This window comes from Haliotis rufescens, unplaced genomic scaffold, assembly GCF_023055435.1.
Source record: "Haliotis rufescens isolate VD_foot unplaced genomic scaffold, xgHalRufe1.0.p SCAF_8, whole genome shotgun sequence".
In the NCBI taxonomy this organism is placed as follows: domain Eukaryota; kingdom Metazoa; phylum Mollusca; class Gastropoda; order Lepetellida; family Haliotidae; genus Haliotis; species Haliotis rufescens.
This window is the reverse complement of record NW_025964372.1, coordinates 25,146,018-25,172,182: the sequence shown is the minus strand read 5'-3', so window position 1 is coordinate 25,172,182 and position 26,165 is coordinate 25,146,018. Positions and strand designations below refer to the sequence as shown.

The following is a 26,165-nucleotide window of genomic DNA, read 5'->3' as shown; positions in this document are numbered from 1 at the left end:
CCCCGGACGCCCCAAAATAGTAGGACCCGTAAGAGTTACGTCCCTTTGTAAACAGCATGGCCGAATCATCAGCTGCAGATACTGTCCACCATATCATGTCCGTTGACAAATCACAGAAGCAAAAAACTGTAGGGATGATTGATTACGTTTAATTCTCTTTCATCAACTAAACAGAGTGATAAATTCAACTCTGGTATTTCATTTCTGTTTGATAGTTTGCGAACTAATCATTTCGTTCAGTTTTCGATCAACAACAAATACGTGCAATACTTTGTCTCCTGACTGTAGATCTATCTGTTTGTTGTGTTACGCCGAACTATGGCATTACAGCTATAAATAACAATGCAGTCTACCGGGCGCAGATTTAGCTCAGGCTGCCGACTGTGGTTCTCGCTTCGCAGATCGCGCATGTCTCTTTGGTCCTTAGGGGGCACGGGTGGCCCAGTCGTCTAAGGCACCGCGATTCGCTGTGCAGAGTTGCGTCCCCTGGACACGCCAGAAACCTATGATTGTGGGTTCGAATCCCGGTTCGCCCCGATTATGTTTCTAGGTTTGTCAGCACCATACCCGTGCTCGTGGGTTTCACTGAAGTGGTAAACGTCTGAGACCTGCATCACTTCGGGCTTTCCTCCCACATTAAGCTGACACGCCGTGATATAACTGGAATACTGTTAAAAGCGGCGTTAAACCCAACTCACTCACTCACTCACTCTTTGGTCCTTAGGGTGAGCTTAGATGTTTTGGGGTTGGGGTAGGGGTAGGCACAGGACCATGTAATAGCGCTGGGACGAGTCCAAATTTACTGCCAGCGTACCCGACCCCCTATAACCCGACCCTACCCGGATACCTGCTGTAGCATCAAGAGTTGGGTACAAGATGTGCGATTTCGAATTGTTTTACCGGACCCCTGGCAAAAAGTATTTAGATCTAGGTACATCTATAAAACGATCTGGTTATGAATACACTACAGTTGACTAAAGCTGTATCTGTATGCAAGACATAAACGTTAGAGGTAATGCCATATTATCAGAAAAATATGCAAACATTAGCAACTTGTAGGTAACCATTAAACAATATTTCACGTGACTAACCACTGGACCAGACAAGCTATTATGAGACACAATGCAAGCCGTTAGGGTACAATGACATGCAACTAAGTTACCAGCCGAGAGTAAGTGAATGAGTATGGTTCTACGCCGCTTTTAACAATATTCCAGCAATATCACGCAGGGGACACCATAAATGAGCTTCACAAATTGTACCCATGTCGGGAATCGAACCCGGGTCTTCGGTGTGATGAGCGAACGCTTTAACCACTAGGCTACCCTTACCAGCCGAGAGCCTTGATGTATCATCAATGTTGTAGAGTCATGTCGAGCCCCATCATGGCCCTCAGCTGTTAGGGGGTCACGGGTGGCCCAGTCGTCTAAGGCCCCGCGATTCGCTGTGCAGAGTTGCATCCCTTGGGCACGCGAGAAATCTATGATTGTGGGTTTGAATCCCGGTTCGCCCCGATTATGTTTCTAGGTTTGTCAGCACCATACCCATGCTTGTGGGTTTCACCGAAGTGGTAAACGTCTGAGACCTGCATCACTGACACGCCGCGATATAACTGGAATACTGTTAAAAGCGGCGTAAAACCCAACTCACTCACTCACCCTCAGCTTTTAAGTTACTTACTGGTTAACAAACCTGGCTAACCAGGAATCACCAAATGTTTGTAGACTTTAAACATGGTAATAACGAAATGATAAAACTGAATATGTTTTTTGCAGCCTCAAGAATGGAAGAAGTGGAAAGAGGAAAGTAAGTATCGATATATAAGCACTCTGTTGATCTTAGATGATCGGGTAAATCGTTTTTTATTTTCCTAATTCATTATAAATCACATCTTTTATATGAACGTATTGGGATAACTATGTCTCCGTCATTGTTTAAAGAAAGCCGTGTTTATGCACAAGGAATTAAGAGGACACTTGGACAAGTGATTATTATTGCTCAGTTATTTCTTCGGATGAAAATATTCCGCATCCAATGATTTATACTAATTCCATTAAAACATTGATGAAAGATATGCTTGAATTATGTCCTGAAAAGACATATAATCACAGTTCAGACAGTCTGGGTCAAATTTTCTTCACTTAGCACTAAGTTTAGATTTAAATAAGCACATACCTTTCGATAATAAGCATAGGGCATCCCACATGCTTTGCATTTTATTTGCAATACTTATGGTGGTCACCTTGGAACCACTTAAAATTTATGTGTGGACCCATAAAGTGTATAATACTACAACTGCGACAAAGAGTGCATGACAACATAGCTTCACACATCAAAGTGACCGTAATGCTAGCTCTCAGTGGGCTTCGAGGACAGGACATGGAGGATAAGCATGAGGAGTGCCCAGCGTTAGAAACTAACAGTTTCAGTCCACTCGTCCTTATAATGATAACATATAGCAAAACCCATAAAAATGGCAAATTTCTACTAGTCCTTATGATACCTTAACTATTGGGCAGTTTGGCAAGGACTACAGGACTAGTGGCAGTTTCTAACTCTGGCGTATTGTTTGGTTTGAGAATTGCATTGTGCATGAACTAGGACTTGGACGATACAGCAACTAAGCGATCCGATATGTATCACGATACCTTGTTCACGATACGATACGTATGACGATACTTATCTGTGTTATGTAAGCCATCTTTTTCATAGACAGTATAGTCAAATACCTGGCACACTGATGATTTACAGTTGGCAGTGTCAAGTATGACGCAAGGGATGAAAATATTTTCTTTTTCAATACTAATTTTCACTACTAATTAGAGTTTGGTGTAAAAGCCATTAAAGTAAACATTTAAGGTATGAATCGATATTTGTTATTTAGTATGCGACTGTGATCGATACTTGCATCAGGAAGAAAAATATCACGATCCACCAGTGCATCTGTGTATTGTCCCACCACTAGCATGAACTTAAGGTCACACTCGGAAGTTCATCTCCTGTTGTTGATGATGTTGCAGAGAAGGCGAGGAAGAGGAAATGGAAGGAACAGAAGTTGTTGAATCTGATGGAGAAGGAGAAGAACAAAGAGCGGAAGAAAGAGGAAGCAGAAGAAGTGCGTCTTAAGCAGGAAGCAGAGGAACAGAAAATATATGATCGCCTAGGTATGTTGCCGTGGTTACTTTACATCACTGGCTACAGAGCTGAACATAAATGAAAGTGAGTGAGGGGATTAAAATTTAAAGTCACATCGGCTAGGTATGTTGCCATGGTTATTTTAACATAAATGTTAGTGAGTGAGTGAGTGAGTTAAGATTTAAAGTCACATCGGCTAGGTATGTTGCTATGGTTACTTTACATCACTGGCTACAGAGCAGAACATAAATGAAAGTGAGTGAGGGGATTAAAATTTAAAGTCACATCGGCTAGGTATGTTGCCATGGTTATCTTAACATAAATGTTAGTGAGTGAGTGAGTGAGTTAAGATTTAAAGTCACATCGGCAGTATTTAAAGTCTCATTGGCTAGGTATGTTGTCGTGGTTATTTTACATCACTGGCTACAGAGCAGAATATAAATAATAGTGAGTGAGTGAGTTAAAATCTAAAGTCACATCGGCAGTATTTCAGCCATATCATGACTATCAAATGTTATACAAAAGGAATACATTTAAACTTAAAATCCTGTCAACAAAGGACAGTAAAATAACTATAATATCACAGATTATTATTTAAAACTACATATGTAGCATGTAATCGTAAAAACTTATCACTATATATAACAGCACATAATAAAAAGGGCTATAGATCGCCAGCAACTGAAGGTAGATCACCACACTGGGGACCATGGGGACTTACAGTATCTTTGCTACCTGCATGGACCCCAGCTGGATTTTCATCATCCCTTTAGGTGTTGGCGAATATTGACACATTTAGCCTAACATTAAAACAACAAATATTCTACGATTGCAAAACGATATAATAAATATACTTTATGGTCTTACATACCCTCCAAGGGGGACAATTACATAAATGATAGACTGGTGTGGTCCAGGTGGAGGGATGCAAGTTGGCACTATCCCATTAGCTGAGTCGACCCGTGAAGATCCGGGTTTGAATAAGTCTTCAGCAACTCATGCTTGCCATAAAAAGCGACTATGCTTGTCGTAAGAGACGACTAACGGGATCGAGTTGTAGGGCTCGCTGACTTGGTTGATGCACGTCAACGTATCCCAATTGTGTGGATCGATGGTCATGGTATCAATCACTGGATTGTCTGATCGAGACTCGATTATTTACAGACCGCCGTCATACAGCTGGAATATTGCTGGGTGCGGCGTTGAACAACAAACAAACGTTAGCCGAGTCCTTCTGTGTTATGACTATTCCGGCTAGTTCATGTTTCAGGTTAAGTTGCATCACTGGAGATGGTAAACTGACATTACTGACAGGAACAAAAAATGTTTGATGGGGTAGGGGGGGTGAATTATTAAGCTGAATCCAATGATTGGGCTAGAAATACTCAATTATGTCAATGGGGATTCAGGAAAATACAGGATTATGATTGGTCAAGATGGTCAATTAGTGGGTTATGATTTGGTAAGAAGCACTCCATGGGAAGTCAGGAGTAGATTTAGTTTCCTTTCTACCAAGACTCAATCAGAGGTTTCAAATCTTAATAACCACCTCTTATTGAAACGCTCAGATTACTATAAAAGTGCTCTCTCTCAATCATTGTTGTAGGCATTTTGAAATAATGATTGTATGTTACAACTGCAGATTCGTTATTCGGTTCCAATTTCAATTTAGCACTGTCAAATTAACCGGTCACATATCTCAACAATGGAAACACAGTTTTATGTTGATATGATTTTCCAGGTCACGTTAATATCTTATTGCTAATTTCATGGTTTTATTCACTGTTGTAGAGGTGACTTGTGTTTCACTGATTACAGGATGATGATGGGGAACAGACTTTAATGCTTTGTTGAATGCAATGTTTTTGAAATAAGAAATTAAGAAATTTAAAATAAATCCAAATTTTGACCTGACTGCGGCATTAAACAATGTACACTTACTCAGATGCATTAAAGTGATAGCCTCCATGGTCTTGTGGTAGAGCATCCGCCCGGAGAGCGGAAGGTCTTAGGTTCAATTCCCGGCCCCGTCATACCAAAAGACGTTAAATGGTGGTACTTGTTGATACCCTGTCTGGCGCTCAGCATTAAGGGGCTAAAACAAGGACTGGTCGGCTCAGAGTCAGTATACTGTGTCTGAGTGGGGTATTCATGTTAAACTGTGGTATGGTATCTCAGTGAGCTAGCACTATAAATCGGAATCAGTCCGGACTAGTAAAAGCAGCCACACACATGCACGTACGCATGCACGTCGCTATATATGTGCAATAATCTTGGACGCTACGTTAAACATGTTAAACCCAATTTCACCTCACCTCAGATGCATTAAATCAGACTGAACAGATTGAAAGACTTAACATGTAATAACAAGCACATGCCATTGATGATGACAAGATCAGGACAGTTCATTACTCTGAAGAAAAAGACAAAATCTTCTTCTTCTTTCTTTTTTTGTGATCTTTAGTCCTTTTTTTTTCTCTCTACAGGAAGAAAGTACACAGTGTCGATTGCTCTGCCCGGGTCAATCATGGACAATGCCCAGTCTCCAGAACTCAGAACCTACCTGGCTGGACAGGTGAATTCAATGACCGTACAATATATAAGGAAGAGAATTTATGGATGTCAACTTCTTTATTATGAGGATCACAACGTTTCGGTGTATATGATTTCACCTTAATTTCACCTGACGAAAGAGTAAGCTTATACTCTGAAATGTTGTGATCCTCATAATAAAGAAACCCGCGAAGATTCCGGGGTAGAATAGGTCTTCAGCAACCCATGCTTGCCGTAAAAGGTGACTATGTTTGTCTTAAAAGGCGACAAATGAGATCGGGTGGTCAGGCTCGCTGACTTGGTTGATGCATGTCATCAATCCCAATTGCGTGGATTGATGCTCATGATATTAATCACTGGATTGTCTGGTCCAGACTCGATTATTTACAGACCGCCATCATATAGCTGGAATATTGCTGAGTGCGGCGTTAAACAACAAACCAACCAACCAACCAACCAAATTATAATAAAGAAGTTGATAAACTTGATATCCTTATATTATCTTCCTTATGTATATCACTTCTAAATGCCTTTCAAAGACTTACAATTTATGATCTCAAAAATTGTTGAAGACAGAAGTGGCAATATTTCAACAATTTAGTGGAACACAAATTTAAGGATTACGTAGAAAATCACTGCTTTTCTTCTGCTTTTCCATATTTGAAAAGGTGTGTATGGGACATCCAAGCCCCCACAGCCACTAGGACCGCCTCCATGGTCTAGTGGTAGAGCGTCCGACCAGAGAGCGGAAAAGTCCGGGGTCCAATCCCCGGCCGCGTCATACCAAAAGACGTTATGAGATGGTACTTGTTGTTACCCTGTCTGGCGCTCGACATTAAGGGGCTAAAACTAGGACTGGTCGTCTTGGAGTCAATATACTGTGTCTGAGTGGGGTATTCAGGTGTGCATGGGACATCCAAGCCCCCACAGCCACTAGGACCGCCTCCATGGTCTAGTGGTAGAGCGTCCGACCAGAGAGCAGGAGGTCGGGGGTCCAATCCCCTCCGCGTCATACCAAAAGACGTTATGAGATGGTACTTGTTGTTACCCTGTCTGGCGCTCGACATTAAGGGGCTAAAACTAGGACTGGTCGTCTTGGAGTCAATATACTGTGTCTGAGTGGGGTATTCAGGTGTGCATGGGACATCCAAGCCCCCACAGCTAAACTAGGACCGCCTCCATGGTCTAGTGGTAGAGTGTCTGACCAGAGAGCAGGAGGTCGGGGGTCCGATCTCCTCCACGTCATACCAAAAGACGTTTAAAGATGGTACTTGTTGTTACCCTGTCTGGCGCTCGACATTGAGGGGCTAAAACAAGGACTGGTCGGCTTGGAGTCAATATTCTGTCTCTGAGTGGGGAATTCATGTTGAACTCTCACATGGTTTCTCAGTGGGCTAGCACTATAAATTGGCATCAGTCCGGACTAGTACCAGCAGCCACACACACACACACACACACACACACACACACACACACACACACACACACACACACACACACACACACACACACACACACACACACACACACACACACGAATGCACAACGCTATATAAATGCAATAATCTTGGACATGACGTTAAACCCCATTTTACCTTACCTCACCCAAAGTAGCTGTGCAGAGTTGCATCCCTTTGATGTGTCAGATTCCATTAATCACAGGTTCGATAATGTTTGTTATTTTGTTTGTGACTGAACATTTTATAAATGGGGAGGGGGGAGTGGGGGAGTAGGTGCTGGGATATTTTTGGAGACTAGATATTTTTCAGCAACAGCTGCAAAACCAGATAGTTTCTTAATTAAAACCATGAGCCTTGAGCCTCATATGTTTATAAGGTACTCGTATGTGATACAATGTAACAATAAGTTGCTGCAGAATGATACACATCCTCCAGGTAAATCAGTGACTTAACTGTATCCCATAGGCCACAGTAGAAGATCATTAGATTTTCATCCCAAATTTTCAAAACTTTAAGGGAGGAGGTTTTGTATATTTTGTAAAAAGAATTTTATGGACATAGTTTTCGAGACATTTAGTGTTGGGCTACATTTGTAGCACATTTCATCAAGTGAAGAAATAACAACACACAGACTGTATGGGGGGCACGGGTGGCCCAGTCGTCTAAGGCGCCGCGATTCGCTGTGCAGAGTTGCGTCCCTTGGGCACGCCAGAAACCGATGATTGTGGGTTCGAATCCCGGTTCGCCCCGATTATGTTTCTAGGTTTGTCAGCACCATACCCGTGCTCGTGGGTTTCACCGAAGTGGTAAACGTCTGAGACCTGCATCACTTGGGGCTTTCCTCCCACATTAAGCTGACACGCCGTGATATAACTGGAATACTGTTAAAAGCGGCGTTAAACCAAACTCACTCACTCACTCACTATGTAGGTATTGCGAGACTATAAGATGATACAGCAGCAGTGGTTACAATGTTTACTTGACAAAGAAGAGAATTGAAAAACAGTTTTCTTGGTGTTATGTGTTTCAGATTGCACGTGCTGCTGTTGTCTTTAAAGTGGATGAAATCATCATTTTTGACGAGACTGGATCCACAGCGACGTGAGTTGTTTTTTTCTTTATGCTGTGAAAATCTGGGGTAGAATAGGTCTTCAGCAACCCATGCTTGCCGTAAAAGGAGACTATGCTTGCCGTAAAAGGCAACTATGCATGTCGTAAGAGACGGGATCGGGTGGTCAGGCTCGCTGACTTGGTTGAAGCATGTCATCGATCCCAATGGCATGGATCAATGCTCATGATGTCAATCACGGGATTGTCTGGTCCAGACTCAGTTATTTACAGACTGCCGTCATATAGCTGGAATATTGCTATGTGCGGCGTAAAACAACCAACCAACCAATCTCAATGCCTGTTTGTTTATCATAAAGCTTGGGAGCCATGGTTCGCTGTCTAGACAATGATTATGTTATTTACGCTTGAGGATAGTAAATTGGGGATAAGGATGATAAATAAAGTACTGTACATCTTGAAATCAATACAACTGCTGGACCCCAGCCAAAAATGCGACTCAATACTAATGTGAATAGAACTCTCGACCCCACCAGTGATAACTCACTGGATGCCCTTTGTGTAATTCCTATTCTTGGAATGTCATTGTTATATACTTGTCACAACTGCTGCTCAATAAACAGTGATGTGGAATATATAGATACGCAGCTTATCTGGAGCTCTGGTTGTTTGTGTTTCTATTCAAGTTGGTCAAGCTTCTAACCAAGAGACATAATAAAAATTAATATTTTTATGTTTCAATTATTTCTATACCAGCTGCTTTTCAGGAGGGACATCAGGCCCGTGAAACAAAAACTAAAAAATGTGTGGCCTTAAGGTGGTCTGCTAGAGTTCATTCCAGTGTTGACCCGTGAAGATCAGGGGTAGAATAGGTCTTCAGCAACCCATGCTTGCCGTAAAAGGCGACTATGCTTGTTGGAAAAATGCGACTAACGGGATCGGGTGGTCAGGCTCGCTGACTTGGTTGATGCAGGTATTCAATCTCAAATGCGTGGATCGATGCTCATGATATCAATCACTGAATTGTCTGGTCTAGACTCGATTATTTACAGACCGCCGTCATATAGCTGGAATATTGCTGAGTGCGGCGTAAAACAACAAACCAACCAATCATTCCAGTGTTCGGCTATAGTTAATTTAAGGGGTAGAATAGGTCTTCAGCAACCCATGCTTGCTGTAAAAGGCGACTATGCTTGTCGGAAAAAGGCGACTAACGGGATCGGGTGGTCAGGCTCGCTGACTTGGTTGATGCAGGTCATCAATCCCAAATGCGTGGATCGATGCTCATGATATCAATCACTGGATTGTCTGGTCTAGACTCGATTATTTACAGACCGCCGTCATATAGCTGGAATATTGCTGAGTGCGGGGTAAAACAACAAACCAACCAATCATTCCAGTGTTCGGCTATAGTTAATTTAAGTGGGCCAACTATAGTCATCTTTCATCATTTTGTCTACATATACATCCATGGTGTGTGTGTGTGTTCCAGGACAACCGAGGGCCAGTTTGGGGGGATAGGGAAGAAAGGCCAGGCCAATGTCCAGATGGCCCGGATACTGCAGTACCTGGAGTGTCCACAGTACCTGCGCAAGTCCTTCTTCCCCCAGCACAAGGACCTGCAGTATGCTGGTGAGGTGACACTTCGGATTCTGTCTTACAATATGTGTTCTTGCAACTTTTAGAGGCCAGACTGCCATTCTACAAAGTGGTCTGAGTGCTAAGACAGTTATAACTCACATACTCAACATCCTGAGATGATCCCAGCTCCCTTATTTTAACATAGACTTACAACGATCACAGTTCTAAGACGATCGTAACTCCCATACTGTTACATAGACTTACGACAATCACAGTTCTAAGATGATCGTAACTCCCATACTTTAACATAGATTTACGACAAAAATAGTGCTAAGACAATAGTAACTCCCATGCTGTTACATAGACTTACGACAATCACAGTTCTAAGACAATCGTAACTCCCATACTTTAACATAGATTTATGACAAAAATAGTGCTAAGACAATTATAACTCCCATGCTGTTACATAGACTCACAACAATCACAGTGCTAAGATGATTGTTACTCCCATACTTTAACATAGATTTACGACAAAAATAGTGCTAAGACAATAGTAACTCCCATGCTGTTACATAGACTCACAACAATCACAGTGCTAAGACGATTGTTACTCCCATACTTTAACATAGATTTACGACAAAAATAGTGCTAAGACAAAAGTAGCTCCCATGCTGTTACATAGACTTACGACAGCCATTGCACTAAGACGATCGTAACTCCAATACTATAACACAGACTTACGACAGTTGTAACACTTCGATCTTTTGTGGAACAATTTTATTGTACAAGCATGTAATGTTCCAAAATTGGCTCACAATTAATAAAAATCTAAAAAACGCAATCAATGATTGATTAATGTCAATCATGAATCATTTTATTTTACAGGCCTGCTGAATCCCCTGGACTGCTATCACCATTTGCGAATCGATGACGTCAGCACATACCGGGAGGGCGTGGTCCTCAACAAACCTATCAGAGAAGGGAGGGGCTCTTTTGCCAACGTGGGGCTCTTCAAGGTAGCCAGAGAATCCTGCTGCCATGTTTATAGCTGGGACAAATTCCACAAATTCCTTATCGCTAAGATGATCGTAAGCCTATGTTAACGTAAGGGAGTTACGATGATCTTAGCTCTACAATTGCTAAGAGGAACAGGGTCCTGAACTCGTCCAGTGTGAAACTGTCCAAATGCTTCCCTGGCCTTTTAATGATAAACACGAAACCTAAGAAGTACTTTTCACATGAATAATTAGTTTCTTAAGCTTCAGGCTAAAATTGATGCATTAGTGAAATAAGATAATTATTACGTCCTCAATTGTCTAAATATTACTTTGTAGATATTTCATGTTGGTTTCCTGTAACTCATTGATAATCCAATGCACTAAGGCCAATTCATGTAATGCCTAGTAGTTTGGTCAGGGAGTTCAGGAGATTGCACAGTTGTGGGGACAAAACCATTCCAATCTCATTAAAATCAGATCTCTTCGTTCTCGCTACCGCTAAACAAAGATCTGAGGACATCCCATTACGGCACACGTCACAACAACCTTTAATCCAACGAATCAGAGCGCCGCTTACCAGATTATGAAAGTGACAGTCTGAGTGTGTTTTCGGATCATGCAACCTCGAAATATTTAACAGAGGGTATTCGGAACGACAGTGACAGGTTTTGTGATTATATCCATACAATCTTTAAGCCATTCCAAAATGTTCTTTTGATCAGTTTTAAATTGTTTAATCGAATACGTCAAAATATGTTTCGAAGCATAATCGCCAGTTTGAAACTAGTGTCGTAAAGCTCAAGAAAGCTGGCTTCTGATTGGCTAATGTCGCTTTCTTGTTAGTAATTTGATTGGTCGGTCAAAGTTCGCGAAAGGTCATTCTAACGTGATCCGTAATGGGATGTCCTCAGATCTTTGCTTAGCGAAAGCGAAAAAACTAAGATCTGATTTTAATGAGATTGAAACCATTCTAGGTCATCATTTCTGATGTCATTGAATACTAAGGGAGGCTACTCCAGTTGTGACTTGAGACTTTCAGCAGCATTGTACATATGCTGACATCCACAGAAAAATAATATCTATTTGACGTAGTGCAACTCAATGGTAGAATATGTATGTGTGATATTTTCAGGAGGTGCAGATTGATAGGCAGCTGAAACCTGGTGTCCGAGTCACAGTCAAGCTTGCACCACAAGACGAAGGTAGGTCAGACTTCAAAATTCAAGCTAGCCGACTAGTTCCCCAGCCTGCTAGCATGAGACTGCTAACTTGTGCTGAGGACAAGTAGAAATGCAATGATGGTAGTCCTCATTGACTAGTAGCATTTGAGGGCTATAAGCTGATTGCGTTCTCAGTGCTTCAGTTTTGCAACCAATTCGAACTGTCCCATACAATCGCTCACTCACTCACTCACTCACTCACTCACTCACCCCACCAACACCCACACAAAAACCCACCCACCCAAAAACTCACTCACTCACTCACTCACTCACTCACTCACTCTTCTTTCCCTCCAGACAGGAAACACATTAAGAGTACAGTGGTATCCCCCAGTAGTCCGCGGACCACCCACCCACACTCCCTCACTCACTCACTCGTTCACTCTTCTTTCCCTCCAGACAGGAAACACATTAAGGGTACAGTGGTATTCCCCAGTAGTCCGCGGACCACCCATCCACACTCCCTCACTCACTCACTCGTTCACTCTTCTTTCCCTCCAGACAGGAAACACATTAAGGGTACAGTGGTATCCCCCAGTAGTCCGCGGACCTCACTCACTCACTCACTCGATCACTCGATCACTCACTCACTCACTCACTCACTCACTCACTCACTCACTCACTCACTCACTCACTCTTCTTTCCCTCCTGACAGGAAACACATTAAGGGTACAGTGGTATCCCCCAGTAGTCCGCGGACCAACCACCCTCACTCACTCACTCACTCACTCACTCTTCTTTCCCTCCAGACAGGAAACACATTAAGGGTACAGTGGTATCCCCCAGTAGTCCGCGGACCAACCACCCTCACTCACTCACTCACTCACTCACTCACTCACTCACTCACTCTTCTTTCCCTCCAGACAGGAAACACATTAAGGGTACAGTGGTATCCCCCAGTAGTCCGCGGACCGAGGCCGGTCTGTACTGGGGCTACAGTGTCCGACTGGCCAGCAGTCTTGGAGCAGTCTTCACCGAGTGCCCCTACAAACAGGGCTACGATGTCACCATCGGGACGTCAGAGAGAGGAGCCGACATCGACAATTTCACTATTGACAAGTTTGCGTGAGTAGTGGTCAGAGATATTTATTAGGATTTTGTTATGAATGTATGTGGAGTAATGTCATATATATACTGTTTACTGGAAGCATCCATGCTGTATGTTCACATCAGGGGTCCGGAAAATTTAAAATCCCAATCGGACATTTGCATTTAGGCCACGCCCCCTTCAAATAGCGTATTTTAGTACGACTTTTCACACACATTACAAGTTTACGTATTCATAACATGATGAATTATGAATTGTTTCAATTTAAATTGTTTAATTCACCCGACAATTAATAACAAATAATATCATTTTAGATTTACATGGAAAACATACGTTTGTTTCTGTTATAATAACGATCTATTAATATTCATGAGTTATATTCATGAGTCTGCTCAAGTGTACGCGTTGTAACATTACTTACTTACTTATATTAGGAGATTTTACGTGCGCTTTCCGACTGGAGCGTATTTCGCACACGGGGCGTTGTAACATTTGGATCGAGACTATTATCCCATATTTGGTTATCACGTGACCTCACGGGAAAAGTTTTTTTTTAAACTAAAGATTTTTTTAAAAACAAGACAGATAATTTAATCACAAATACTAAAATATCGTTGATAGCAATAGTTATTTGAATACTTTTTTCATCTGTACTTAATTATTGACCATAAAAAAATTGGATATCGATCGTCCGAGAAAGCAAAATGGCGGTCAATCAAGATTCAATATACGACTAGCTACTGAAAAAAATAAAATCTGCAAATCCTCATTGTTTGTCAACCAAGTGAAAGTCGTTAGCCACGACTTACAAAATGATCGTCCAGACTTTGAGGGTTTGGCAGATCCGCTCGACTGATCTGCATCGGTCGACTGGCTGTCGTCACGCTTTCGCTTCTTGTCTGAGGTTACGTATCGTAGCATTGTGAGGATAATGAGGTACATCGATGATGCAAGGTATTAATGTACAGTTGTAAACACCTTTCACTCACATTAACAAGATGTTCTCAGTAATTAATCCTCGATTAATCAGTGTCAACTCAGTTTATTGCCTATTACAGTGATTGACTGATTGGACTATCATGTAGGTACGATGTATTTACAGCAATCAAAACAAACAAAGCTTGTCAGTGTAGTTAATCTTCATTGTGTTGCAACTGCAGACAGAAACTGCTCAGTCCTAACTGTTGATCATGTCCGGTCAAAATTTAAGAATGTCCGGACAATACTTTTTAAAATGTCCGGTAAGCAATATTTTAAAACGGACATTTGAGATTCCCAATCGGACATGTCCGGCGCATATGACGGTTTCCGGACCCCTGGTTCACATGCTTGTTGTTAGGACTGATGGGTAGAAAAACCCTTGGACACTATAGTCTGGAAGGTAATTTACGGTACCGACGTTTACTATAATATCTGAAAAACTATCGGACCTACTCCAGTCAAAGTTGGTATGAGATTATTAAACAGTCATACATAACTGGATATTACACAGTCGGTGCATGAATAAAAAATCTGTCTTTTTAGCTATCACTATATTTCATCAACAACCAGACCTGTTCGTCACGGGTGGAACGAGCATTCATTGAAACAGCCATCTGCATAATGCTACCCCTGCGTCACAGGGCCATATAACACAGTGGAACCAATCAACTCAACTCGAATGGGTGCACGGGAATCATGCATGCACGAATACGGTGTTAGCGTTGGGCGTCTCAACGTGCCTGATTCCCGTGCACCCTTTTCTCATACCAACTTTGACTGGAGTAGGTCCAATAGTTTTTTCAGATATTGTAGTAAACGCCGGTACCTTAAATTACCTTCCAGACTATAAAAGTAACTTGATAATGTAAGGCCGAAATAAATAAATCTCACCCTATGCATTTCTTCCTTCTTCTTCGATCCTGGTGTGTCAAAGAACATAGTTTCCGGTTTCAAAAAACACCTCACACCAACACATCCCATACATCACCATAGTCACCATGTAAACAATGGGTCAAACACCGCTGCAGTCCTGTGCGATACATTTGATCAAATGACATACCCTGCAACCTCATCCTCTTTCTAGAGCGTACAGGCTGGTGTATCTTCATCTTCACCCGCCTCCCCACCAAATAACCCACTTCACGTCATTGTTGTTCCCAAGAGGTCAAGGAAATAACTTTGTGTCTTCCCGTCCTTCAAAGCTTGGTGAACATTTTTAAAATAATATTAATTAAAATACCTCCTGACTACCTCCTCCAATATTTATACAAATACAAATGAAAAAAATGTATTTTAGTCTTAGCTCCTTGTTAGGGTTGGGGGCACGGGTGGCCCAGTCGTCTAAGGAGCCACGATTCGCTGTGCAGAGCTGCGTCCCATGGGCTCGCCAGAATCTATGATTGTGGGTTCGAATCCCGGTTCCTAGGTTTGTCAGCACCATACCCATGCTCAAGGGTTTCACTGAAGTAGTAAACGTCTGAGACCTGCATCACTTTGGGCTTTCCTCACACATTTAGCTGACACGCTGTCATATAACTGGAATACTGTTAAAAGCGGCGTTAAACCCAACTCACTCACTCACTCACTCTTGTTAGGATTTATGAGCACTCAATAATTTTGACTATTTTAATGATGCTATGTGATTCTGGTGTAAGTGATGATGTGTGTACTGTGTTGCAGCCATGCCCTGGTGGTGTTTGGAGGAGTACATGGACTAGAGGCCAGTCTCGACGCCGACGAAGGGCTGAACGTGGACGACCCAAGCTTCCTCTTCCAACACTACCTCAACACATGCCCTGACCAAGGGAGCCGCACCATCCGGACAGAGGTCAGGTCTTCTTTAACCTATTTTTAAGAAATGAACTCGTGGTTGTTGTTTATGGCACAATAAAACACTGAAGGGAGAATTTAGGCATGGGGGGGTCCAAAATGATTTATTCTCCGTGCAGTGTTTTATTGTATGATAAACGACAATGTTTTATCGTGCTTTCTATTGATGTGCTTGGTATACAAAAATGTTCAGACTGAAAGTCAGATTTCCATACAAGGATAAATAGATTATAGGTTCAGGAACAATTGTTTGTTAAGCAGAGGGGCGGTCGGGTAGCCTAGTGGTTAAAGCGTTCGTTCATCACGCTGAAGACCCGGGGTTCGATTCCCGACATGGGTACAATGTGTGAAGCCCATTTCTGGTGTCCCCCGCTGTGATATTGCTGGAATATTGCTAAAAGCGACGTAAAACCATACTCACTCGTTAAGCTGACTCATGTAAATGGCCTTGCCTCAAGGTTTTGTCTGAATTTAACCAGTGCCACCTCACATTGTTTTTGAACCCATGCAGTGCTTGGACATCCAAGAGATACAGCATGTATTTCTTTATAGCCCAGGGAATTCTTTTTAAAAAACTTATTTCTTCAGGTCTTGTGCATGTTGTGTTTACATTGTTTGAATATTTATGTGCGAAAAGTGATAACAATCAAATGATGTCAGTAGTAGATAATGTGTCGTACAGTAAACTACAATTATAACGAACACGCTTATAACGAACTGACCGATATAAAGAACTTAGTTTTTAGTCCCGGCCATTTGTTGCATATATGCTATATATGCTTATAACGAACTACGGTTATAACGAACTAAAATTAGTGGTCCCTTTGAGTTCATTATAATCATAGTTTGCTGTACTTTCAATTAATCGTATATGGTATTTGGTGGAGTGGGTCAAATTGAAGGGAAGGAGTGGCCTAATTGTCCTCACATCTAGGGAAACCTATTTTCATGGGTTCGAATCTCGGTTTTCGCAGATAGGTTTTCTAGGTTTGTCACCAAAGTGGTAAACGTCTGAGACCTGCATGGTTTTGTTATCTAGGTAGCTAGATGTGTGGGACTTTTTGTTGCAAACTTGTACTGCATATGGATCAGGTTGTCAGGCATGGCGACTTGGTTGATGCATGTCATCGTACCCAAAGGATTGATGCTCATGATGTCAATCAGTGGATGGTCTGGTCCAGACTCAATTATTTATAGACCACTGTCTTATGGCTGGAATATTGTTGGGTCACAGTGTTAAACAACATCTAAAAAAACCGTCATTGATGGGAACTTATTTAGGGGTGTCGGGAATACTGCATTAGCGACAGCATGAGTAAGCTTGTGATATCAATTTTGGCAACATCATCACAGAAACAAACACAGAAAATTTCATCCACATTGAAATATGAATAGCGTTGATAGTTTCATGTCTCTCTGTTAAAATGTGATGTTTGTTTGTTGTTTAACGCCGCACTCAGCAATATTCCAGCTATATGACGGTGGTCTGTAAATAATCGAGTCTGGACCAGACAATCCAGTGATTGACAACATGAGCATCGATCCACGCAATTGGGTTCGATGACATGCATCAACCAAGTCAGCGAGCCTGACCACCCGATCCCGTTAGTCGCCTCTTACGACAAGCTTAGTCACCTTTTACGGCAAGCATGGGTTGCTGAAGACCTATTCTACCCCGGATCTTCACGGGTCTAACATGTGATGTAAATGTTTACATGTGATGTAAACTTTTACATGTGATGTAAATGTGAACATGTGATGTAAATGTGTACATGTGATGTAAACGTGTACATGTGATGTAAATGTGTACATGTGATGTAAATGTGTACATGTGATGTAAACGTGTACATGTGATGTAAATGTGAACATGTGATGTAAATGTGAACATGTGATGTAAATGTGTACATGTGATGTAAACTTGTACATGTGATGTAAATGTGTACATGTGATGTAAATGTGTACATGTGATGTAAATGTGAACATGTGATGTAAATGTGTACATGTGATTTTAATGTGTACATGTGAGGTAAATGTGTACATGTGATGTAAATGTGTACATGTGATGTAAATGTATATGTATAACGTCTGGTTTCGTTTGCAGGAAGCGGTCCTCATCACAATGTCCAGTCTTCGTCCCAAGTTCGTGGAGGCAGATAATAGAATGAAAGCTTCATGACAGTGTTGAAGCTATTCTTTCACTATCATTGTTTCGTCATTCACAACACCATCCTCAATTATCCAGTGTTTTCATTTTTCATCCTATAATGATAATGCCCATCTTCCTGAGGCAAAGGCGTTAACTGCCTATGAACGTCCAGTTTCCACCCATGCCGAACTAGACAGGAATTACCAGACTCTATCTTAGCGCCACCAATGGCAATTACAAGTTATGTCCCTTCTATGGTCCTCATACTGACCAATCAGATTCCACCTCTCATATCACTTGCATTGGCTTCAAACAAAATGGCAACGCCCAGTCAAGACGATCTGATCGATAATCAAGATCTATTTTGTAATAAAAAGGGTCTTACCTCGCCAAGTGCATCACATCATTTGAGGACCTTGATTAAAAACATGAAAAGATATGCAAAATATATTTTTGTGCCGAGTTGGCGGTACACATGCTTTACAAATCCTGCAGTCAACCAAAATCTGCATGTTGAAACCATGTTGTTTGCTAACCGGATGTCGATTTCGTCACACGATTTTTCATTGAACTACATGTATGCATACACTCGTAAGTCCAGCCAAAATGTAACACAGGAATTCCAGCCGAGTTTGGCAAGGGTGGACTTTTATTGTCAGTTAACTCCCTTGCCTCAGGAAGATGATAATGCCTGGACGTATTTGCTACCATATCTTTATCTTGAAACATAGACGAAAGACGCCACTGGAAACAGTGACCAGTCAGATTACACTCATGAGCGAGAGAAATCCTGTTCTATGTTGATGATGATGGGGATGGTGACAATATGGTTGCAAATGGGTCTTGGTATCATAATGATGATATGGAGGAATAATGGATGAGGATGCTGCAACGTTATCATCGCCAACTTCTACATTGAAGGGAAAGAGGTTTTTTTAACATATACCAACTGTTTGTGTCAACGTTGTACAATAACAATGTAACAATTGTTAATACATTATAAAATTTCAACCGACCTTGGGGGGTATATGGTGTGATGTCCCCTGTGTGTGGCCTATGTACCACTATGTAGCTCACACACAGGGTGCATCACACCATATACCCCGAGGGATCAGTTGACGATGAATTTATCTCGCCGTCATTCATTCACACAGACCGAAGTATATGTCCAAAGTTTCACTGAGTAATATGCTTTGATTCAGCCATTTTGACAGCCAGCAGATGACGCAAATGAACTGAGTTACTTCACGCAATGCATTCAGATAAACATTGGTTCATTTCGGCTCAATGATACTTATGCGAGATAAGCAAGCTACCTATGGTGTGTTGCGATTGATTTCTCAGCAGGATTTATGAGCTGGTTACATGAGCGGGCTACATGGAAACTAATTGCCCTCTCCTTAACCAATCTGAAATTCGTATTTTAATGTAAGGTGAGATAATTATTGTTTAACATGTTTGCTAGTAGAGTGCACGTGTTCGTTTGGAGAGCGGAAGGTCAGGGGTTCAATCCCCGGTCGCGTCATACCAAAAGACAAGGACTGCTTGGCTCGGAGTCAGTATACTGTGTCTGAGTGGAGTATTCATGTTAAACTGTGCCATGGTATCTCAGTGGGCTAGCACCAAAAAATCGGCATTAGTCAGGACTAGTACAGACAAACAGACAGACGCACTCATGCACACGTCCCTATATAACCACAATAATCTTGGACATGACATAAAACAACATCTACCTTACCTGTTTAACATGTTTTAGATATTCATGAAATAAGTAACCTGTTATACCTCAAATTTATGTCAAAAGATTTTTCAAACATGAGAGTGTCTAATTTCTCTGAGATTGCAACCAACCATTCATAAGGGTTTGATAAACTGTAAAGTTGTACATATCTGCCAAAACATTCAGAACATTATAAAGTTCTAATATAGATGACATGTTTTCTGAATCTTCCGATATACAACTCATTTGTCAGTAAACTGATAAACTGATAAACTGATTGGTGAAATTAATTCCAGTAGTGATGATCAGTTAGTATTGGAGCAATTGTTATATGTATCTAATACATACTGATGCAATCTCATTAAAATCAGATTTTAGTTCTCGCTACGGCTAAACTAAAGATCTGAGGACATCCCATGACGGGTCACGTCAGACCAACCTTGCACGAACTTTGACCGACCAATGGAATGACCAATCAGAAGGCAGCTTTCTTGTGCTTTACAGCACTAATTTCAAATTGGTGACTACGCTTCGAAACATATTTTGACAAATTCTTGATTACAAATTTGAAACCTGAACAAAAGAACATTCTGGAATGGCTAATAGATGGTCCAGATTGTATGGATTCAGTCGTTAAACCCGTAACTATCGTTCGGAATACCCTGTGTTAAAGTTTTAGAGGTTGCATGATTAGAAATCACATTCCGACTGTCAATTTCATAATCTGGTAAGCGACGCTCTAACTGGTCGGATGAAAGGTCGTTATGACGTGACCCCTAATGGAATGTCTTCAGATCTTTGTTTAGTGGTAGTGAGAACTAAGGTCTGATTTTAATGAGATTGATACTGATGCTTCATCAGGTATGGTTTGATGGTCATCACAATCAGCCTTTTTTAAAGTATTTCATCAGTTTTCAATTAGTTCTTTACAGTCATGCATATTTTTTTCAGGTTTACAGAATATTTAATAACAATTTAGCTTTGGTAGATCAAGATACATTTTTTTTTTACCTCAGTGCTCTAAGAATTATATTTGACCTCACCTCATCCACTACAGGGGGCACGAGTGGTCCAGTCGTCTAAGGCGCCGCGATTCGCTGTGCAGAATTGCATCCCTTGGGCACGCCAGAAACCTATGATTGTGGGTTCGAATCACGGTTTGCCCCGACTATGTTTCTAGGTTTGTCAGCACCATACCCATGCTCGTGGGTTTCACCGAAGTAATAAACGTCCGTGACCTGCATGACTTCGGGCTTTCCTACTACATGAAGCTGACACGCCGTGATATAACTGGAATAATGTTAAAAGCGGCGTTAAACCCAACTCACTCACTCATCCACTACAGACAGGGAAAGAAAATTACTGTTTTGGGTGTTTGCAGTAGCCAAAGATGAAGCTGTTATTATTTGAGAAATTGTCACATTCTTTTGTGTATTTTAAAGTTTAATTGTTTAATTTTATTTTCAATGGATTTGGGCTCTGGTCAGTCCGGTAAGTCAGTGAAGTAATAAAATTTGAAATTGTTTACCTAGAGCTAATTTTGTTAAGATATTACTTGTTTCAGTGCTATCTGTTTGTTGCATTGATATGTAGTATTATAGTGTTAGCAATTAAACAGGAAGGTCGAAGGATCCTTATCATAGCCCTTATGTTTTCAGGTAAGATTTAGGGGATCCAATCTCATTAAAATCAGATCTTAGTTCTCGTTATGCTAAACAAAGATCTGAGGACATCCCATTAAGGGTCACATCAGAACGACCTTTCATCCAACCAATCAGAGCGTCGCTTTCCAGATCATGAAAGTGACTGTCGGAATGTGTTTTCTAATCATGCAACCACGAAATATTTAACAAGGAGTATTCCGAACGACAGTTACGGGTTTAATGATTATATCCATACATTCTTGGCCATCTGTAAGCCATTCCAGAATGTTCTTCTTGTCAGTTTTAATTTTTATAATCAAGAATACCTCAAAATTTGTTTCGAAGCGTAGTAGCCAGTTTGAAACTAATGTCGTAAAGCTCGAGAAAGCTGCCTTCTGATTGGCTAATGTCGATTTCTTGTCAGTCATTTCATTGGTTGGTCAAAATCGCGATAGGTCGTTCTAACGTGACCCGTAATGGGATGTCCTCAGATCTGTGTTAAGCGGTAGCGTAAACTAAGATCTGATTTTAATGAGATTGTAGGGGATCTTTATATTAAAAAACCTGGGAGCAAATTTCAAACACTTTGTCAGATGTTTGACTGAATCTAGAAATGTTAATCTGTGAATGAAATAAAAAAAATGAACCTGTATATTGACTTGGGGTTATCCTTTACATTTTTTGTCAAAGTATGGGTGTGTTGATTGCTTTTCATACAGCATCCCTAATTGTCCCCCATCCCAACGAAGTTGGAGGAGTCTAGACTATGTTATTACTGGTGTTGTTTTGCCATCTGCAGTTTATGATAGAATACGTAACTGTATTTGTTATGAGTAAGGATGAGACATATGGACGAACAACTTCTTTATTACAATTAGAAGCGACGTTTTGGTGTAGGTTCTAACGCCGTTATTAAGCAAGTGAAGTACAGGGTATGGTTGACAAGAATATATTTATATACAGGACAGGAGGCAGTGTTTATACAGTTGAGTTACACTATTGTATTTGTAATGATTTGTGTTGTTACTTAAACAATAATCAGAGAAGTAAGGGAGTTCTTACTTTACTTAGAGATAAATGAGAGCAGGGGTCACCATGAGGTGTACTGAGAAGTACAGCATCAATCAACTGATGATCTGAGTTGTGGACTGGAGTCTGGAATGCTACAACACTGGCATGATCAGTAAACAAAAAGTCCAGTGTAGCTCCAAGACAGTGAGTTGGAGAATGAATGAGTCATTTTCCGCACATTAAAGAAATCTTCTAGTTTCCTTGTTTCACTCAGATCACAGTTGAATACCCAGAATCAAGGACATGTTCACATTCATGCTGCTTGGAGAGATCCTGAAGTTTCTGCATGAAGTTAGTAAGTGAATGCGACAACCGTGTCCATGACACTTTTGGAGGAACATACACACAAGCAATGCAGAACTTGCCAACAAGAAAGGAAATTTATTCAATATTGCGAGATGACATAACATCACATAGCTGGACACTGTTCTGTTGAAACATACACAGCAATACCATGTGTTGTGACTCTTGGATAGACTTGATATCCTGGCAGGTCTCTTTCACTGTAATCATTGATGTGTGTTTCTGTGAAACACAAAACATCCAGCACACCAACAAACTTATCCTTCTTCACATCTTCGAAATAAGCACTGAGGGATCGAACATTCAAGTGAGCCACCTTGAGTCCATCATCATGACTGTTCTCTACAGGGTGTGTCCAGGTAAACAGTCTTTCATTCCGCAATCTAGTCATCTCATCCAATGCTTCCAATAATTTTAAATCCCAAAGTATCAAAAGGCACCAGTTTACCACTAGACCTATTTATGTGCCAAGTTTGGTGAAGAAATACTGTACGGTTTTCAATATCTGCTCCGGAAACGAGGACTACTGCCATTTTCGGTATAAGTCAAAGTCGTTGCCATGGAAACTCGAAAAACAATTTTTTTAAACATTTCAAACTATCAAAAGGCACCAGTTCACCACTAGACCTATCTATGTGCCAAATTTGTTTAAGATATCTCTCATGTTTTTTGTGTTCTGCTCCGGAAACGAAACGCGACGGACGGACGGACGGCACCCATTCCTATATCCCCCTTCCACTTCGTGGCTGGGGATAATAATTGACATATTGCTGACTGTCACTAGCTGAAATTTCACAAATATGGAATAAAATGGTTATTTGGAGAACAACCTTCTTTCTTCCTAGAAAGAAGTTAAGAAAAGAGGCATTATGTTTTGTGCGCAAGCCTCAAATTGTGTACCAACATTTCATTAATCGTTTCATTAAACTGAAGTTTGTTGACTGAACCATGTACCATCTGATTACGTTCGGTGAATGGTCAATCTTATTAAAATCAGATCTTAGTTCTCGCTACCGCTAAACAAAGATCTGAGGACATCCCATTACGAGTCACGTCAGACCGACCTTGCACGAACTTTGACCGACCAATGGAATGACCAATCAGTCGTTAAACCCGTAACTATCGTTCGGAATAAAGTTTTCGAGGTTGCATGATTAGAAATCACATTCCGACTGTCACTTTCATAATCTGGTAAGCGACGCTCTGATTGGTCGTATGAAAGGTCGTTCTGACGTGACCCCTAGTGGGAATGAGATTGGGTGAATGGTACAAGAAAGGTAAATAAAGGTACTCCTGCTGTATCCATCTCTTTGTATTTTGTGACATTAACATATGTACTTGTTACCCTTTTTGGCGCTCGGCATTAAGAGACTCAAGCAAGGATTGGTCAGCTCAGAATCAGTATACTGTGTCTAAGTGGGATATTCATGTTAAATCCGGGTGTAAAAATTAAAATAGTGGTGAAAATTATTTAAATGGAAAACTCATAAAATCAGTGATGACACAAGGTGTTCGCGAAAAGTGTAAGCATTTCCTGGCCTACCTGAAGCACCCACCACTAAACCACCGTCATTCTTATGGTAGTAAAAGGAAAGTGGGCCATCTAAGGCGCCTCGAGATCCGGGTGGAGAATGGGTCTTCAGCAACCCATGATTGCCCTGAGAGACGACAATGCTTGTCGTCAGAGGCGACTAACGGGATCGGGTGGTCAGGCTCGCTGACTTGGTGGGTGCGCGTCATCGTATCTCAATTGTTAGATCGATGCTCATGATGTAAATCACTGTATTGTCTGGTCCAGACTCGAATAATTACAGACCGCAGTGATATAGCTGAAATGTTGCTGAGTGGGGCGTTAAACAACATACAAATACAAAAACAAAATCAATTCGCTGTCCAGAGTTGCACTCCTCAGGCGTCACAGAAGCCTATGGTCGTGGGCTAAAATCCAGATTCGCCATGATTTGGTGTTTGTCAGCACCATACGGTGCTCGTGGTTTCACCAAAGCATTTATAGCGTCAGAGACCTGCATCTCTTTAGGCTTTCCTCCCACATCAAGCTGACATGCTGTGCTATTCCTGAAATACTTTACAAAAGCAGCGTTCAACAAAACTATCACCATGGTTTCTGTCGCAACTTCTATACCTTAACACAGACTTTTAAGTCATAAAATCTAAAATAGATTTCCCAAAGTGTTCATGTTTTCGACATATGGGAGCACGTGAGACTTTGGTACAGTTTGCAAAGAAGCTGTTCCGAAAACTCCGTTGACATTGTCAAACAGATGCAAATTAAAACAATCCGCTATCGGATAATCCGTAGGAATTTAACTGACTACAAAAGTCCAATTTCCACCCATGCCGAACTAGGCTAAAATTCTTGGGCTCGATCGTAGCGCCACCATTGGCTATCACGAGTTATGTCCCTAGTTCGGCAAGGGTGGAAATTGGACTTTTGTAATCAGTTAACTCCCTTGCCTCGGGAAGATGTATGATATACGGGTACAATTTGGTCTTCAGCATTCCATTCTCAGCCAGGAATTCACTGGCTATTCCAAATGTGCATTTTAACCAAGTGAAGCTATACTTATACAAGTGTAACTATAGATCATAATTCCAAATTAGTTGCCCCCCTCGAATTTTTATAGGAAACAGTTTTATTTGAATCAAGTTGGGGACAAGTGATACTTGTACAAATATTTGACCCCCCCCCCCCCCCCCCCCCTTACACACACACACACACACACACCCCACCCCCCGTCCGTTATAACAAGCTCAAATCTATTTTGAAATCTTCATAACAAAGTCAACTGTTTAAATAGTTTTATTGTGTCCAGTCGATTTGTCAGGGAGTCATCTTATTTTTACAGGCTATGAAATACAACTCAGCTACAAATAACCACAAACCCTTGTGTCGTTGCGTTAATATTTCTAAATCAGTTAATGTCACACGAGTGTAAGGAATGCACTCTTATGTATGGTAGCTTTCTGATATTCGTGTTATTAATTGATATAGTGCATTTTTACACTCGTAGGAATTTAATTGATCTGATTATATTTAAGCAGTGACAAAGTGCATGTGGAAATCGTCAGCGTTTAGTAATATGCGTGAAGTCTCTGACAGGCCTTTATATATTATTAGAAGTTGGAAAAAGCTAAAGACAGGAAACGTATATTGACAACACTTTCTTTGTTGTAATAGCGTAATGACTGACGATGAAACTGTTCTGCACTAAATTTGTTTCTAACAGTCATTAATGAGATAATGAAACGTTTTTTAACAAACAAAACTAAGACATGAGCACAACAAAACACGACGTTAGTCTTTAGTCCCAGTGTAGAAATCGTGATAATATTTTAGTTGTCCCTCGATCCGTGCTTTCGACAACTTGTCATTCCGGAGGTTACCGA

General features: G+C 41.1%; 1 protein-coding gene across 1 annotated transcript; it reads left to right on the top strand.

Moving 5' to 3' along the window:
* The first annotated feature begins 44 nt into the window (after nt 1-44).
* Nucleotides 45-20,216, top strand: LOC124139277 (putative methyltransferase C9orf114). Its single transcript, XM_046506218.2, has 11 exons — nt 45-128; nt 1,776-1,806; nt 3,021-3,164; nt 5,622-5,710; nt 8,179-8,249; nt 9,709-9,848; nt 10,683-10,813; nt 11,928-11,997; nt 12,879-13,080; nt 15,725-15,872; nt 17,976-20,216. Exons 1-11 carry the CDS (start codon nt 57-59, stop codon nt 18,048-18,050), a joined length of 1,173 nt encoding a protein of 390 aa, XP_046362174.1. The 5' UTR covers nt 45-56; the 3' UTR covers nt 18,051-20,216.
* Nucleotides 20,217-26,165: the final 5,949 nt, after the last annotated feature.